Source organism: Mchenga conophoros, linkage group LG7 (assembly GCF_057382185.1).
Source record: "Mchenga conophoros isolate Kocher_MC1m ecotype Shallow Benthic linkage group LG7, M_conophoros_male_GT1.1, whole genome shotgun sequence".
NCBI classification, from domain to species: domain Eukaryota; kingdom Metazoa; phylum Chordata; class Actinopteri; order Cichliformes; family Cichlidae; genus Mchenga; species Mchenga conophoros.
Genome location: NC_140532.1, coordinates 63,551,978 through 63,570,395, shown reverse-complemented (window position 1 = coordinate 63,570,395; position 18,418 = coordinate 63,551,978). Strand labels below are relative to the sequence as shown.

Sequence of the window (18,418 nt, the reverse complement as noted above, 5' to 3'; positions counted from 1 at the left end):
TGTGTGTCTTTCTCCTATGTTGGAGTGCTTACTGTGTCAGAATTCAAATGTGGCTGTTAAACTGTCCAATATTTGACAGTGCTACATAAAATGATGCAGATAACCTATTTAGCCCCAGAAACAGACAAGCTGGCAAATTCTTCTCAACAGGTTTGTAAGACTCCTACACTTAGGGGTGAAATGATATACCCACCAACATCATAGAGGTCATGTTTTCCAGGAGATCCTGATGCAGAAGAGGTTAGTTAAGTGAGAAGGATGCAAGCAGAAAAAAAGCAGAAGGCATTATTAGTCAAAGCGTCTTTATCTCCGAAATAAATGCTGAATACATGTTTGATTGTAAAGCAGAGCTGTTGACGGTTAAGTCTTTAGAAGTACTCTAAATTACTGCTTCAAGCCCATTACTCTAAATATCTGTCTCAGTTAATATGCGCTGACCTCTGAATATGCATGCTAGTCCATGCTACATCTATCCATCCTATCTGCCACTCAGCAGTAGGATCAAGAATATCTGCCCAAATATTCTAGAACCAGAAAACGATTTTCTAAGATAAGTGCAAAATATACAGGGTTTCTTAAAAGTCCTTGAATAAGAACAGTAATGTATTTTAAATAGTGCTCTCATAGACTGTATAGAAAGGATGGACACAGCCAACACAGTACCACAGACTGGTTAGTGCAGCCTTGTTGTGAAGGATCAAAATGAATGTTCTCCCCACAACAGTCTTCAGATTGTGAAACCTATTTGAAGCAGCTACCTTTTGATTTTGAACACTTGCTCCTTCAACAGGGAGCATCAGCTGTGGACTGTGAGCGAGTGCAACCCCAGTGAGGCCACGAGAGCGAGTGGGAGCGGATGTCAGATTGCATCCTTCTTTGTTTACTTTGGGGTGTTTTAGCTAGTTGAACTTCATACATACTTAAGCTTGCACTCCTCGCCCTCTCGCAGTCCTCTGATTACCCTCCTGCCTTCTTAAGCTCTGGCTCTGTGTACGCAGATATATACGGGTGGCCGTGTGCTTTTATGCCTATTAGCTTTAAAGCGTATGTTTAATTCAGCAAATGCTGATGCGAGAGAGGCGGGCATTATCTTCGACAGCTCTCTGAGTCGTGAGGGAGTCCTAATAATCCTGGGCTTTAAAGCTGCTTCATCCTCAGCGAAAACGGCTGCTCACCCTGACTCCGCTCACCTCTCAGAAAATCTTGTTTTGCTCACAAGATAGGTGATGCTTTTGTTTGCTCAAAGAGGCTTTCTCTCAGTGACTTCACAGTCACAGAAACACTGCGTTTCAGTTCTTCTGAAAGTGTATTTTCAGTTTTGACATTTGCGTTTCTGTGAGGGCATACAGTACCTAAAACCGGAGCACTGGCACTCCTGCAGCGAACTGCAGTCAGAGCACAAACAGGAGACAAGAGCAATCCGACAGCAGAGCAGGCATGAGGAGGAGGAGAAAGAAAAGGCACAGAAAGGAAGCAGTGGGCGAAGAGTTAGTTGACAAAGACAAAAAATATTTTTGTTTTGTTTTGCTTTGCAGTGCCAAATGATCTGTTCACTAAAATCACTTGCTTTATATTCCAAGGAAAAGTTACACAAGAGGGGAAATATGCATGTTGGCTTTCTTGCAAAGCTAAATAAGATGTGTATGGTCACTATGAAGCTACAGCCAGAAGGCTGCTTGATTAGCTCAGCCGAATAAATGTATTCCCCAAAATATACAAACATTTAAATTTTTCCCTTGAGTGCAAGGTCATGCAGATTTTTTAGGTTTAAATTACAAAGAGCGAGAGACCTGCATTTGAGATTTCACAGATTAAAACATGGTGCTTAACAGATACAACACTAACTCAGACTGTAGTCCTGGCTGTGGCTGTGGACAGGCGAGAGCTGGACGGGAGATAAATACTCTCCGTCTCCGTCGCCGTTCAGCTCGGCCCGCGGCTCGTTCTTTTTACTCAGTTTCCCCGGCAGAGTTTGGTACTTGTTCAGCTCCATGTGGGGATTCTGTACAATATAAAAAGCAAACAGTGTGTTACTCTTTCAGCCAAGTCTGGCATCACATTCCAGATATAATCTTAAAATGTATACAATTCAATAAATTCACTGCAGCTTTGAATCTAAAATGATTTTCAGACACCTCTGACTCTAACAAAGTGGACACCTTAATCTCTGTAGTGTTGCTATGTGGCTCCGATTCTCTTTTTTTACATTCTTCTTTAACTACACTGAAAGTTAGTGGCTTTACCCGATGGCTTTCATAAGATCACAGCGGGGCCGTGAGGTGATTTGTGTTTTTCCTCTGTTGCATAACCGTCTGTCCTTTAGACAGTGAATGTCTGATGATGCTGGAATATAACCGCACATTAAAGTCATCGGGGTCTGAGAGAATAACTGGAGAAAGGCCAGCAGAAAGAAACAGCTGGGAGGCAGCTGTGATGTCAAGTACTAGCGACAGCCACTTCAGGTGGGTCTTGGCCCTTTTGTGTGTGTGTGTGTGTGTGTGTGTGCGCGTTTGTGTGTGTGTTTGTTAGTGTAGACGCAGTATGATTATACGATTATATATTGACTATAATGCACTGTGAACTTGTCATGCTGAGAACAAGAGGTCAGAGGGCACCAGGACAGTTACATCACTGTCTGCTATAAAGCACAACATTACTACACATTCTAGCAGTTTATAAGTGGCCTCACAGAAAAGACGACAACGCTGTGAGCTTGTTTTTGTCTATTATATCCCTCGAACATATCACTAGGTCATCAGTCATTACTTGTTGATGTAAGTGCATCGGGTATATTTAAGAGATGCTTTGCCTTGTGTGGATCTTTTTATGCAGCCATATAACTACTCACACAGAAACTACTCCATTACTTTTTGCTTTTCTGTTACATCTCTCAGTACTCTGCCTCTTTCTGTATGACGAACACTCTGTGTACTTTCAATGTATGATAATTAGTATGTTCAAGTCTTAATTCATATGGCTTGATACTAATTAGTATGTCCCCTTGCCCTTGATTGGCTCCTCCACTTGCCTGTCCTGCTGCTGCCTCCTTCCCCTGCACCTGATTGGTTCCACAGTAGAACGTTCTTTACTGCTTATTAAAAGATCATTTCACCCTCCTGCTAGAGAGCTGGGGTCCAATCTCTACTTAACCTTTATTTATTAAAGTTACTTTTTTTAAAGTTAAAACTTAGTATTAAAGTGTTTCCTGTTATTTGTGAAACACGTATAATGAGGATGGATGACTTGCTGGCACAAACCAAATAATGCGAACCTGTTAGAAATCACTGAATAGGATAGAAGAAGGAGCGCATCATTCTAGACGTTTTAGACTATTTGTTTACTTATAATAACTACAAAATAACAGAAAATTTAGGAACTCTTAGAGGAAAGTTGCCCATTACCTGGACAAAAACAGTCACAATCACATTTTATAGCCAACAAATATTTTACCCTTTCATAAATAAATAGATTTTCTGCTTGAAAAATGTAAGCTGGTGGCCAAAAAGAAGTCAAAAATCATCAGGTGAATGACGTGATAGGTGAAAATTATGTTTGGCATTAAAAAAAACAGCAAAAGCAAGAATGTGGTCATGATCCAAATTTTAGAGGGATATATGTGAATATATCTTTAGATACAGTTTCTTATCAATCGGGGGGGGGGGGAGTTGGTCATGAAGATTAGTTAAGGAAGGAGAGAAGGAAAGTGGCCCTAATATATCCCTGTGGCCGCTGTAATAAGAACTGTCTGAATTCTCTTAATACTGAAGAAAAGGTGCTTCAGTGCTTCATTTATTGCCTCATTTAACAGAGGAAACCCTAATCCACCCTTTCTGAAAGGAAAGGTGATCATCTTGACAATTCAAAGCATCGCACGTCAGACCATTCACAACAATAAACGATCAAAGTAACTGACGTTTGGTGCAGATTATCACATAAATAAATCCTGCTTTCTTATTACATAACATGCAAATATGTGGATATGTTTTAGCCCAAAGCTGGACTATGAACCACTCTGTTAAAATTCTTGCTTTAATCAAGGCAACGACTACAAAGGATCATCTCTTTAGTCGAAAGAGAAAATACGAGTGGACAGCAGGGTGAGATTTCCTGCGGGGAGTCTACACAGGAGAAGATTAGTGATGTAGTAGAGACGAGAGACCACAGAACGTATGAACCTGTAGTTTCGCCAAGTAAGATAGCCAATGTGATATGAGCAGGTGGTGGCGACTACATTAAAGGGTTACCTCAGTAAGATTCACCGTGTTGTTCATTTTTATACAGCCTGCATAAAACAACAAGGTAAAAACAGACAAGGCAAAGTATCCAATATGTGTTTGAAGCTCTTTTTGTGCCACGCCAACATTTTAATGAGCAGTCGGATTCTCTTTTCCTTATGAAATTACATCTTCCCCTGACTTCATGGTGTTTTCCATACAGGTCATGGAAAAACTGATTAGGAGTCATTTTTTTTGACTAAAAAAAATAAAAAATCTATAAACAAGACCCAAGTCTTGTTTATATTTTGATTTATTTCATCTTCTTTACAAAAAATATATACTAATCCTGCAATCTAAAGATGTATAATGAATACATGGGATTTGTGTAGCTAAATGTGTGACATCATGTTGCAGATCAGTACCTCGGCCCCTACATCTGATTCACTTTCAAGTGGCTGGATCTCTACAGCCTACAGCCAACAGAGAGACGGGAGAGACCAGAGAACACACACACACAAACCCAGAATTAGAAGGTTAGCAATCACACAGTCAGATTAACAGGACGTTAAAGATTAGCTAGAAAGGACTGATTTAAAGTACTTTTTAGTAAGCAGATGTGATAGGCTGGATTAGATAGAGATTAGTATGTTTATATTAAACAAGCGAATCGTGGAGGCAAACACTAACAGACCTTTTGTAAAGATCCACTCTGCAACTCTTCAAGACTGCTGGACATCAACCGGCGTCGATGCCTGCAGAAAAAATATTGTATCACTGACATCTGGTTAAGCAGACGTACACTTTGAATGTGCTTGTACTGTAGCAGGGCTTACCAAGACCCATTAAACAAACTTGGGTCAGCAGCGGACACCAGCGATGTCTCCACAGAGTTCTGGAAACTGCAACAGACACCGCACAGAGTTAACTCAGAGTCTGGCGTTCATTCATCGCGTACAGTACGTGCACTGCACGTTCATACCTGAAATCCAAATCCCTCTGATACGGCGATGAGGACAACATAAGCGGTGACGATCCTCTTGATGATAGCTATGAAGGAAAAAACATTTTTTCAAAGCATTTGTGGAAGTGAGATTATTAACCCAATAATTCTTTGACTTTTATTTAAAATTTCTTGTGAATCCTACCTCTGATCTGAGGATGTCAGAGTGTGCTTTGTGAGTGATGGCTTTGAGCTTTAAACTGCCGCTCAGCTCCTCTTCACTGCTTCCTGGTAGATAGAAACCAAAACAATTGGCGGCATAGTGACGTTAGAGAGAAAAGACAGGTTTCCAAGCAGAAACTCACAATACAGAAAAAGGAAGCTCACCCTGCGTGAGTGCCATGACCTCCCTCATCTTTCTGTATTGGCTGAGCAGAATGGTAAGCTCCTCTATACGCCGATCCTGTTATCACCAAGGCAGAAATGGTCATTCTCTTTTTATTTAATCTTGTTGTAAATTATATATATTGTAGCAGTGGCAAAAATTATTTCATTACCTTCTCGTCATTTGAAGCCAACAAAGACTCCATCCCCACCTTTAACCTCTGGTATTCCTGGTCTAACAAAGAAGACAAAGAAGTTAAAAAGGATCCTATTGTACCCTCACGCTAGCTAGTTAGATCAGGGCAGCTGATGGGTGCACGAAGCGGTGCTGGTGACAGACACGAGAGCCGTGCAAATAGGACTAATCAAGCAAAACAAATACATGCTGACAGCACAACTGCCCATGCAGCATCACCTGGGACACACGTGGAAACTGAGCATTGTCAACAGCACCATTACCGAGAGAAGAACTAATGAGGCTTGCATCAGTATCAGCCACACAAACACGAGCCGGCACCAGATTTCATTTAACATCCTTTCAAATGCAGAAACTTATCTAAATGGGATTTTTTTTGTTTAATCAAACGACTCAGCTTTGAAATGATATGCATGTCATCGGTGGCTTTAGAGCAGCATTTATAAGGCAACAAGAAAGCAATGAACTGCAATATGACAATGCCAGGAGGAAAAACAAAGCACAAAATGTCAGGATACTGCAACGCTCTCTGGTGACTCCTCCTGCAGGAATCAATAAACTAGTTGCATAGTTTTATCTACTACTTGTCCCACTCTCTTCTGAGATTTTCTTTAGATGACATGTTTATATTATAGTCCTCTCAATGTGCTTGTTATGTTCTATTTACTCAGATTTGAATCTATTTTTTTACATGCCTCACTGTGTGCATTTATCAGCGTGTTTGTGTGGTACTTTTATACTGTACTTTATATTCTATGTGTTCTTCCCAAACCGGAAGGCACTTTGGGTGAACTCCTGTTAAATAAAGATGATTCGATGTGGTATAAGAAGTTTGCACAGGACAGTGGACGCTGCATAGCCTGACACTCTTCTGAGTCTTTTTGATTTGAAAGGATGTACAGGCTCACATCACAGACACACACTGAAGCTTAGCTGTGGTCCACATTCCCGATGAAGAGACTACTTAGCCTCGACATTTAAAGTGTTTCCCTGTTTGGTTTTAAGTTTCACATTTGAGTCATAAATGACCAAAACAGAAAAATCCAGCTGTCCAGGAGGTTGCTTAGAAATTAGCCCCATTAGCAACATAAATGCCTTACATTTGTTAATCAGATGCTTGATATACACCTCCTCTACAGCAGAGGGCAGCAAAGAGTGGAAAAAACACAAGCCAAGTGGAGAACAGAGAAGAGAGGAACTGTTGATTAGATGTTACAGTAATCAGAGTTGACAGACGTGCACATCGCTGCCTCTCACACATATCTGCACTGACAGATTTGATTGGTCAGACTGTCAGCTGAGTGTACCTCTCTCTGCGTTGTCATTGGCGCTGCCGCCTCTGGCCAGCAGCTGGGTCTGTAGGCACACGATCTCAGCATCTTTGGAGGCCAGGAGCTGCTGCAGCTCTGAGATTTCTGCCTGTGGAGGAAGTCAGAGTAGATGTCTGTGAACTGGGTCGATCTTCCAGGTCAGTGGATGTCTGTGAGCTGTAAGTGTGAAGCAACTAAGCAAATCATTTTTCTTAAAAAGGAATCATTTCTAAAAACCAACCAGCCAACTGATGAGCCATCAGAGTAACACATAAAATGAGTTGTGAATTCTGAGATTATTCTATATTATCATCATTATTATTATTATTATTTGGCACTGAGCACCTTCTTTCAAATAAAAACTACACAATGGAAATATAAAACAAGCACTGAAAGCCACATGTAGCCACAAGTTATTTTGGTTTTCTGCTTTAAATCAACCCCACTATTTCACTTTTTTACAATACTTTGTTAAAACAAACTCTACCACAGCTTTCTCCACACGATCTAAGGAACCTGCATCACCACTCAAGCATCTATCCAATGGAAGTATTTCTGGCAAAAAAACACAATTTCTGACACGTACTACAGTCTCCACCCTCAGCTGTTAACTGTAACATGACTGACATTACTGCATTGTAGGGATGGGTATCGAAAACCGGTTCTTGTTGAGAACCGGTTCCCACTGTTTCAATTCCTTGGAATTGTTTGCCATTTTTGCAAACGATTCCCTTATCGATTCCAGTCGCCCCGAATGACGTCACCACGTTCCGGAGCATCATTTACCTGGCAAACGCTCAAAAGTTTGGTTATACTTTACGAGAACAGATGACAACAGGGCAACTTGCAATACTTGCAAAGTAGATATTTCATTTAAGGGAGGAAACACTACGAATATGCAAAAGCATTTGCTCACAAAACACACGATAACCTTAAATGAATGTCATGTTTTTAATCCCGCTCGACTCGTGAATCTCAACCCAGCAGCAGCGGTAACGTTTGCACGTCCTCTCCCGTTAATGCGGCAGGTAAATAATCAACTAACAGTGCATATTATGTTAGCGCGATCTGCCTTATTACAAACCTGCCATTACTGTGCATTTAGGCGATCATGATGAGAGAGACAGACAGAGTCTGGCTCAGATGCTGGCAGTTGTCGCTGCAGCGGTGTGTGTGTCCGGTAGCGTCTCCTTTCAGGCCAGGATAGACGAATGTCACCGAGCAGTGTCTGAGTTTGTGGTCAAAGGCTTGCACCCATTTGCCACAGCAGATGCCCCGATTTTTGGTAAGTGAATGTGTTTAATTGTAGGCAGGGACATTACTGGATATTCTTGTGTAATTGCTACAGAATAATTTATGTTATACTTTGTTATTGTTACAGAAGAATATTTATTTTATTATTTTGTATTTACAATTTTTTTTTCCTGGGGACTCTGTGACCCCATTGAAGAGCCGTAGGCTGGATCTCGTAAGATCTCACTGTTGGGTTTGTAAGGCCATGTTACTCCTAAATTTCTATCTTGTTCAAAGAGAAGATATAAAACAAAGTTCTAAGCTAATCGACCTCTGTGTACTCCTTTTTTTTTTTTAAAGAATCGATAAGAGAATCTATAAAGAATCAAATCGTTAAACAGAATCGAAAATTGAATCGGAATCGTGAAAATCTTATCAATACCCATCCCTACTGCATTGTGCCCAAACAGCTGAAAATGAGGCCAGGACGATGTGCCATAAACTGCACTTGGCTGTGGGAAGACTTCTTAACAAATTTATAGCATAGTACAAAAAGGTTTTGACAGATTGTTTCCTCTGAATAATTGGTTCAGTTTTGTTGAATGACATTCTGATATTTATTTGATCTATCACTAAGCAAATATGTGTGTTTCTGTGCACTGCATTCATACAGTTTACGTAACTTTAGCTTACTAGCATTATCTGATAGCATAGCATGCCACCTTCTCATGCTAATATAGTTCTTTTTGGCTCCAAAAACAACATGGCAATGGTCAAACAAACAAAATTTGAGGTCCAGGAAACAATAGGTGGCATCACTTTCATAATGTCCATCTTTTATATACAGATGGTGTAAAAACTACATTGTTTTTGTAGATTTGGGGCAGAGGACATATTTAAAGCCCCACACAACACAGAACACCCCCACATATGTGCGTTTGTTTTATGTGCATTTGTCCAGGTGAACTTTTGTTCTCCGGCCAGTAGTGACAACTTTCAAGAATAACCATTTCAAGATTATCAATCACGTCCATCTTTTATATACAGTCTACAGCCTAGTGACTAAGAGCTAAGAGCTCAGTCAGACCTCTCATCACTTTAATTGAAGCCAACACAAACGGACAAATTAGGGTACCGATGCTTCCGTGTAGGGAAAATTCAAATACAACAGCAAAAGGGAATGTTAGCATCAAAGGAAGAAACATCTTCTGCAGTATCATTTTTTAAAAGAAACAATAATACTGATATTTTATACATATGCAAGCGTTAAGCCTCTGTCTTATTTTTCAGTATTGACCCTCTAATATAATAAAAACTGCTGTACTTCAGTCTGCCTTCAGTCACATGCAATCCACGTTTTCTTTATCCATTACAACTTTCCTATTCTCAGACATCAGATTAAATGACTAAAGTGCCAAAATAAGAATTAAACAGGAAAACATTTATCTCCAAAAAATCATAAAGTGGACCCTGTTATTTAAGCTATTTGCTTGTGTCTGCTCTGAGGCCTTGACATGTTATGACAACCTAATCTGAGTTAAGATGAAAAGAATAGTAAAAAAAAGTAATCACACATTATGCTAACAAATACAGTGGAGGCAACAGCTGAAGACAACAGGTGTGTGCACAGACTGTATGGTGGCATGCTATAAGTGCAAACTTAACAATGCCTGCAGCTGCTCTGCAATAAAACCCAGAAGCAAAAACCTACAATAGGGTAAGAAGCAGGGAAAGCCAGAGAATAACTCAGAGATGTGCAGGGTTTTGTTACTACCATCAGATCTGTGTTTGTCTCGAAGGCTCCAAATATTACAGAGCATATAAAATAAAATGAAAGGCACCAGCCAGGAAATCTGCTGAAGTGAGACTATGTGGAAGCCATCATTACCGTGTTATATCCTTAGTGCACAATATGAACACAGTAGGGTCGCACAAACACACAAAACTGATAGAATCAAATAAATTCACAAAATCCATGCAAACGCACACTAAAAATCACAACGACGGGAAAGAAAAAGCCACAAGTAAAAGGATGGAATCTACTGGTTTCTGCTTTTAAAAAATACAAACCTTGTCCTTATCAAAACCAGTGTAGGTTTTGATTTATTTATTTATTGTGTAGGTTTCTCTGTCCGGTCCCTTCCTGCTCAAAGGGACAGGACAGAGCTTCACAGCTATCGCAAGACCAACAAAAACAAATGCAACTAAGGAAACTAAGGAAAGAAAAGAAATGAGAAAAAAACACGAGAAGGGGAGGAGCAAGACGAGAAAAGTAGAAAAGAAGAGGCCAAACATAACACTAATCATAGGAAAGAAATCAACACGGGGAGATGACAAGCGGCAAGAGCAGGAGAGGAGGAAGAGGAGGCACCTGTGCGCTGCGCCAGCGCTCCTCCCAATGCTGCTTCTCCAGCTGTGTGTGCTCGACAGTCAGCTTGAGGCTGGACAGCTGGGTCATGAGCGACTGGTAACACACATGGAGAGAGTAAGAGATAGAGAGCTAGAGAGGGAGAGAGGACAGGAAGAGAGTAATGACGGGGAGAGATTTAGGGATGTGAAGAGAAAGGAGGAGCGGAAAAAAGTGAAGAGAGCAAGCCGCAGAGAGGGGTTAGTAGAGAAGAGGAGAGGAGGCGGATAGTGAAGGAGGGAGAGAGGAGGAAGGAAGCACTGTAAGCACAGAGAAACCAATGGCAGTTTGACCTCCTTCAGACAATATCCAACAATATGTTAGAGAGAGACTCTGTCATAACAAAGGAAATGAAGCTGCACGTCTCTGCTGCTGAGAAACACAAATGAGTGAAGCTCTGATTATTTCATCCTGATGAATGAAGGTTAAAGAAATTCACCTGGTGACGGTCTGATCAAATTATCGAACGTTTACGTATAACATCACAGTAACACCAGCTGTTAATTTTATCTTCTGTTACAGTATCCAGCATCCATTCTTGTCTACATCTGCTCTATTTCCTTTTTCATATGTGCAATTATCAGATTAGGAAGTCCGTCCTTTACACAGGTTTGCTGGAGTGACTTCACAGGCCAGTTTCCACATTTTGAAAAGTCTTCTTCCAGTGAGTTTGATGAGAAGTATACACCACACTCACATCTATGATATGAAGTTAGTCAGATTAGTTTAGAGCAATGTTTGGATTCGTTTAATGCAAGTCTGGAAGAAAAGGGGAACAAGCCGCCTGGCTTTGTCCAAAGGAAACCCACCCTAATGAAAACTTCAGAGCTCATTAAGTCCCATTTTTTTATTCATTTTTTATTTATTCTATTGTATTCTACACAAAATAACTCTCGAAAAAAAAGCAAGAGCTGCATTTTATTAAAAATAGTGGAAAAACACAACAAATCTCAAAACTATATATGCGCTCCTTACAATTTCACATCAATAATGCAATTTAACTTAAATTTAAGAAACGCCAAGAAAATACCAGATGGAAGATCTCAGAGACTAATGAGCTCAATTAGTGATGTTGTTGGATATTAAAAAAAACATCTTAAAGAGGCCGAGCTGTTCAGAAGAAAAACTCGGAAGGGACTAACTGCTCCGTGAAAAACTATGTGGGCAAAGAGTTCAACAATTTAAGGGTAAAATAACAAAAGATTAGAGAAGTTCAAAGTATTGGGGCATTGCATCATAACATTTAAAGATCCAGAGATTCTGGAGACACCTCTAGACCAAGTACCAAGGCTAAAAACCAATGAAACGCTGCAATTTTGGGGCCCTACGACAAGTGAAATGGACATCTGTGAAGACACCACTAATACTAAATGATGTTTACAGATTTTGGAGTAACATTGAAAGAACTTCTTTCGCACAGAAGACAATGCCAAACCACAATTTACATGTTTTCCAGCAGTAGTGAAACACATTTTTAAGTCTTCATATTTAAAAATATAATAAGATTTCTCAGTTTCAACATTTGATATGCTTTTTGTATATGTTACACAGCATCCCAGCTTCTACAAACAGATTTTAAGTGCATGTAAAATGCATTTTACACTGCTCTGTGTGCTTTAGCGAGTACCTTGGTGGCTCTTAATTTCCTCTCATACTGGCTCTTCTCTCCCTCCAACTCATCCACTTTGCTCTTCAGCTGCTTAACTTCTTGTTGCAAATCCTGCAGAAAAGCCAAACCATAGCATTCTTCAGTTAGCCAGACCACTTTACATACATGTGCACAATTACGAAACTTTTCTGATGTTTCAAGCAATTCTCAAAAAAAGTTATACATTTCATCTACATGTCACAATCGGCACGAGGTTCATCTACATGAGTGGGCACGCATGCCAGCATATAAATGGGAGGGTATTCAAACACCAGGTTCACATTCAGTGCAGTTATAAAGGTCCCCGGGGCCAGACAGTGGTTAATAAAGGGAACAAGATCCTCCTGAAACAGACACCACAACGTGCAGTTAACAACCAGGAAACCCAGAACACTACTGAAAGCCTTCCGGGTCGCACATCTGCCAGCTGCGCACTGCCACCATCTGGGGGAAACTTTGGACAGCAGGGTTATAGGGACCGTAACATGACCCATCCACCTGGTCAGTGTATTAGGAAGCTGACAGATGTAAACTTTGTTAGTGGAGGAATCACTGTCATGCAAGGAAACCACATCGAATCTAATACAAAACACAATTCTGGTCCTAAAGGCAAGCTTGAAAGGATTTATAGAGACAACATCCTGATCGGTGCTGAAATACATTCCAAATGTTTCAAATACTTGAGGAGTTCACTCTACGTCATACTGCTGGAAGACTTTTTAGGTAAATAACTCCTCAAATGTATGGAAGCATTTAGAAAACCCAATCGAAAGCCTCAATCACTGCAAGAACCAGAGCAGAGTGTGACCCCAACATCCTGCAGTACACATACAGACACTACAAGAGAGGTTGTTAGCTTGATTCTGTGGAATATTCCAAATACCGGGTGGTGTGTGGACTGGTTAAAAGGGAAGAAGAGAAGAGAAGAAATGATGGGGAAGGAGGGTAAGATGAGTTCATCCATCAAGTCTCCCTACGTGAACAGTCTTTCCTCCATTGTGCTGCCGGGCATCAGAGCCAGACAGGCTCAGGTCCAAGCCGACCAACCCAACTTGAGGGCTGTAGCCCTGGGCTTGGCCGTCTCTTGGCTCCCCCTGCTGGGCCTCCTTCTCCTCCAGGGCCCGTTTCTCCTGAATGCGAGTGCTGATCTCCTCCTGAAACCTGCACATCTGCTCCTGGAGCTCACTGATGAGATTTACCACACACTGGGAGGGTTGGAAGACAAATGAAGGGTGGCAGAAGAGGTGAAATGGTGAGATGAGGAGAAGAAAAGAGGAATAAATGAAAGTCAGTTGAGAGGAGGAGAGGAGAATAAAACATGAACTTATTTGTTAATCAGTCAGTACAGGGAAAATGGTTGATGCCACATCTGGATCACTGTTGGCCATTTGTAGTAGAAACTCAGAAAACACATAAAAATCTTGTGAAACACACAAAGCACAAAGATTTACACAAACACTTGAAGCGGAAGAAAGAAATGCTTAAATTCAACTGGAGAAAATGTTAGAATCCTAGAAAAGAAGGAGCATTACACCTCAGCACATTGACAAACAACTGAAAACACAAGAGTAACTTTTACTCCTTTAAAAACTTTTGCATTATGCAATGCCCTCCTCTTGTATTAGTGCTGTAACGGTGAGATTGTGGGAGACAGATGCAGGCAAGGCATCATGCCTCACCGTCTTACATTGTTGAAATAGTGTGAAAAACAGATCTGTGCTCATCTACAGCGCGAGTGTTTCTGCGCCACCTCCCTGCTGGCTCAATGTGACCACTGACAGGAAAGGAGCGACCACTTTATTCTTAAGGTTAGTCTGGGGTCAGAGGAAAAAGCAGGAAGTCTAGTGGAGTTTGGAGAGCAGCGGTGAGCAGACAAACACCTCCTGACAGCCAGAATTAGAGTGGGGTGGTTAAGAATGGGTTGTATTGTTTGGGCGAACTGTGCTCCAACTGAGTGGATGAATCATTGTGTCCAATTAAATCAAGACAGTGGTCACAAATCACTAATTTGTCTCAGAGGGTTTTCCCAGTCGAACCAGCTTTTGTACAGGAATTAAAGATCGAAAGGTCAAACACAACACGCCCCGTTGTGATACGACCACGACACTTTAGGCGTTCCAAAAGCCCTCAACCAACAAGTCTGTCATGCTGATGCACTTAGTGATTTTGCATTGTACTGGCTGTTAAGCTAATGTCGAGCGTATCCACTGAGGACAGATCAGGGCTAACATCTGTCTTCTGCTGACATTAGAATAGTTTCCATGGCAACTTCTGATGTTGCACAATATAAGTATGATACCATATTGTAAATATAAAAAATGGCAATAGGAACAAGCTGCCAAGATTTCAGTCTCTGTCATTGTGCTTCGTGGCCTATTTTACATGAAAAGCAGCTCAGCAGGCAGGGCTGTTTTAAACTACATAAAATCCACATTTCAGGCATCTAAAGCATAATTTTGTATAAGTAATAACCCCATCTGGCGCACCAGGGTTATTATATCATGCCTGAGCTCCAGCCAAGTCTAGTCGCATGGGAAACAGAGCCGTAACCCAGAATTTAGACCAATAAAACAAAACAAGACAGGATGTAAAGACAGGAAAAAAACAGAGCGTACAATAAAGAAGAGACATGAAGGTGCACAGAGCAAAGTCTCTAACTGTTCTTTTTGTTCACACACATTAAATGTTGAGCAAACTGTTGATCTAAGAAAATGTCACAGCTCAGGGGAATCTTGTTCCTGAAAAGTGGTTGCTTTAGTACTTAAAGGTGTTCGTGAGACGGCAGCGAGCCTGTGTGTGGTGTTGGTGTGGTTTCCTGAGGTGAAAGTGTTTGGCCCCGAGGAATGCTCAGAGTGGATGCTTGCCATTCCTCCTGACAGCCTACCGGAGCCTCGCAGCTGTTACTAACCACACACACAGACACACGCACAGACACACACATCCTGACTTTACTGACAAAAATGCAGCCCCATCATAACGTAAACAAAGCAAAGCACCTCAGCTGCACACCGGACATGTTGGATTCTGGTGAGTACGTATGTGCATCTCAATACTGAATCAATACTAAACCAAGACAGCACCAACTTATAAAAACGGCTCATTGACAGGACTGATGTTAGATTTATGTGGTGGAGCCTCAAGCTGAGAGAATAGGCCTCATGATCCCTGAAGCAGCCTGAAAAACAGACTAGATAAAGTGAATAAGTGCCGCCCAATTCCTGTTGAAGTTTGTGCTGCTTTTTTACATTTTTTGCAATATAACCTATTAAAAAAGGACTGCTTGATAATATCCTGCACTATTTTGTTTAATCTGCCTGTTAGATTTAATGACTCATTAACTGAAGGTGCCGAAATGCTGTTCCGGATTGTTCCAGCTCATTGGCTACATGAACTCATGCATGTAACCTAAATGGATTTTTTGGATACATTTCAGCACCAAAACTACTGTGTTAGGTACAGGCATGATGCCTTGGATTAACAGTAGCCACATGCTAGAAAGTGACAAGATTGCATGTAAAAGATGGGAACATGCTGCAAATATATTTCTAGGAGCACACAAACGGATTTACTAACATCTGCGATATGCAGGTTACTGCTAATTGCACCAGTATTTAATGCTGAAAACAGGTATTGCATTTTTTGTGCTGGATATTAAAATGAACTGACCACCCGTGCTAAGCAAACAGTGCAACTTTTGTAAATCACTATTTTAAACCAACATTTTAAACATCAATTTAACGGTAGTGTGAGACAAAGTGGTGCAGCTAGCATGACGTGAGTAGAAAGTGCCAAGATGTTGGCACTTTCTACTCAAACCAAGGGTTTGCAGGCAGTTTTCTTATGAAATAAGGATCATGTCAGGTACACTAAACTCAGGTTCACTGTACCTGAAATGGTATCTGAAATACTGGACAGCTCCCAGGATTTATTGACAGAATGTGGCTTCCTGACTGAATAAAAAAGTTTTCTGCTAAGACAAATGTTCTTCTTGTTATTGAGTGAATGTGAGCTTTGCACAAGAAGCAAAGTCAGCTCACACTTGGTTTTCTCATAGAATCCGACATCGCTGGCAGTCACGTCCTGCAGGATTTGCAGTGTGGCTATCATGCACGTTCAGTTAATGTGCACCTTACAGGTCAGAAAACAATATTTCAAACTACATCCTGTCACTTTTTGTACATCAGCCGTCTGTTCCTTCTTTTTTCTCTGTCCTCTCTTTTTTCATCTGTTCCCTTCACTATCTCCTCCCCTCTGTCTGCTTCCGCTGATGCTTATCACACTCCATCCATGTGCGGTTGCAGAGTATGGGCCCCTGCGTGTCAAAAATGCTGTATCGTGTTTATTCTATCAGAGCACGGCCCTGGATGGCTTGTGATAGCTTTACACACAGACACACACACAGCGAAACCACATGAGCAGCCTTAGTATCCGTTTGTGCCAGTGGGAAGCAGCTGGGTGTCACAATGAACAAAGTCCACACAAAGAAACTAGTGAAGACAAGCAAAGGCTGCTCAGCCGGACTTGGTTGGAATGCGTGTATGTGTGCATCGTTATTGTGCGTTCTGTCAGTGAGGGAAACAGCGTCCTAATGTAACTCTCACCTTCACCGAGGCCCAAACCTGTTGCTGAGCTGAGCAGTCGTTTTCACCTACAATCATTGGCCACTTCATTGGGTACACCTGTTCAAGTGCTTGCTAATCAAAATAGCTAATCAGTAAATCAAATGGCACCAACTCAATGGATTTAGGCATGCATGCATAGTCAAGATGACCTGCTGAAGTTAAAACTGAGGACCTACATGGTTGTTGGTGTATTTCAGTGGGTGCTGATCTACTGGGATTTTTCTGCATAACCATCTCTACGGTTTACAGAGAATGGTCCAAAACAGCGGTCCCCAACCTTTTTTTGCTCCACGGACCGGTTTATGCCCGACAATATTTTTACGGACCGGCCTTTAAGGTGTCGCGGATAAATACAACAAAATAAAAGAAGTTTTAAGAAAAGAAGATTTATTCATAACACGTGAAAAGACCCAGGAAAACAGAGTTAACGATAAAAACGATAACAAAATGACGCTGAAAACCGATAAAAACCCTGAAAGCCATACATTTCACACCTGAGCCTCAACTCTCGCGGCCCGGTACCAAACGACTCACGGACCAGTACCGGTCCGAGGCCCGGGGGTTGGGGACCGCTGGTCCAAAAAACTGAAGATACCCAGTGAGTGACAGTTATCTGTGAGAAAAAAACCTTGTTGATGCAAGAGGTCAGACATGAGCAGCTGCTTTGAGATTATGAGAAGGCAACAGTAACTTGAATGACCATTCCTCACAACCAAGGTTTAAGATCACCTCTCAACATGTCAAAGCTTGAAGCAGAGGAACTACAGCAGCAGAGGACTACACCAGGTTTCACACCTGTCAGCTAGAAAAAGAAAACCGAGGCTACAGTTTAAATGGGCTCACCGAAATTGGAGAGGACTGGAAAAATGCTGCCTGGTCTGATGAGTTTTCTGCCGCAGCATTCCTGGTTAGATCAGAATGTGGTGTGAACGGCATTAAAGCTCCAGCCTGGCTTGCATCAACAGTTCAGGCTGTTGGTGGTGTAAAAGTGTTGGGGGATATTTTAATGACGCACTATGACACACTCACTTAAATGCCATCGCCTACCTGAGTACTGTTGGTGACCAAGTCCATCCCTATATAACCACAGTGTACTCATATTCTAATGGCTGCTTCCAGCGGGATAATGTGCCATGACACAGATTGTATTAAAATGGTTTCTTGAACATGACAATGAGCTCACAATACTTAAATGGAGGGTGTTCACTTTTCTGTAAAAGTCATGACGGCCATACTAGAATTATTGATTTCTTGACTTCACAAGGTGGAAGGGCTTTAGGTGCACCAGGTATTAGTGAGGCTCGTGAGTTTCAGGTGTTTTTTCACAGTTTCAGTTAATTATTTCTAAAGTCTCCGATCAAAAACAAAAACTGTTCCGCTGACTCTTTGCAGGATGTGAGCAGGGTGGTGCTTAAACTACTGTTTGATGTGTTCTGGCTTGTTTCAGAGCCTCACCAGTGA

General features: G+C 41.3%; 1 protein-coding gene across 3 annotated transcripts in view; it reads right to left on the bottom strand.

The window, feature by feature from the left end:
* ppfibp2b (PPFIA binding protein 2b) overlaps positions 1–18,418 on the bottom strand; it is a 100,831-nt gene that overhangs the window by 12,822 nt on the left and 69,591 nt on the right. Inside the window, exons 7-21 of one of the 3 annotated variants that reach the window (XM_085280711.1) lie at positions 13,313–13,540; positions 12,315–12,407; positions 10,652–10,780; positions 7,045–7,156; positions 6,838–6,870; positions 5,715–5,776; positions 5,545–5,620; positions 5,363–5,445; positions 5,197–5,264; positions 5,051–5,116; positions 4,909–4,969; positions 4,640–4,687; positions 1,846–2,002; positions 1,353–1,385; positions 194–226 (exon numbers count right to left, since the gene is read on the bottom strand). In XM_085280711.1, the coding sequence (XP_085136837.1) occupies positions 194–226; positions 1,353–1,385; positions 1,846–2,002; positions 4,640–4,687; positions 4,909–4,969; positions 5,051–5,116; positions 5,197–5,264; positions 5,363–5,445; positions 5,545–5,620; positions 5,715–5,776; positions 6,838–6,870; positions 7,045–7,156; positions 10,652–10,780; positions 12,315–12,407; positions 13,313–13,540 (1,282 nt within the window). The remainder of the gene's footprint in view (positions 1–193; positions 227–1,352; positions 1,386–1,845; positions 2,003–4,639; positions 4,688–4,908; positions 4,970–5,050; positions 5,117–5,196; positions 5,265–5,362; positions 5,446–5,544; positions 5,621–5,714; positions 5,777–6,837; positions 6,871–7,044; positions 7,157–10,651; positions 10,781–12,314; positions 12,408–13,312; positions 13,541–18,418) is intronic. The other 2 variants (XM_085280712.1, XM_085280713.1) reach the window with 2 other exon arrangements.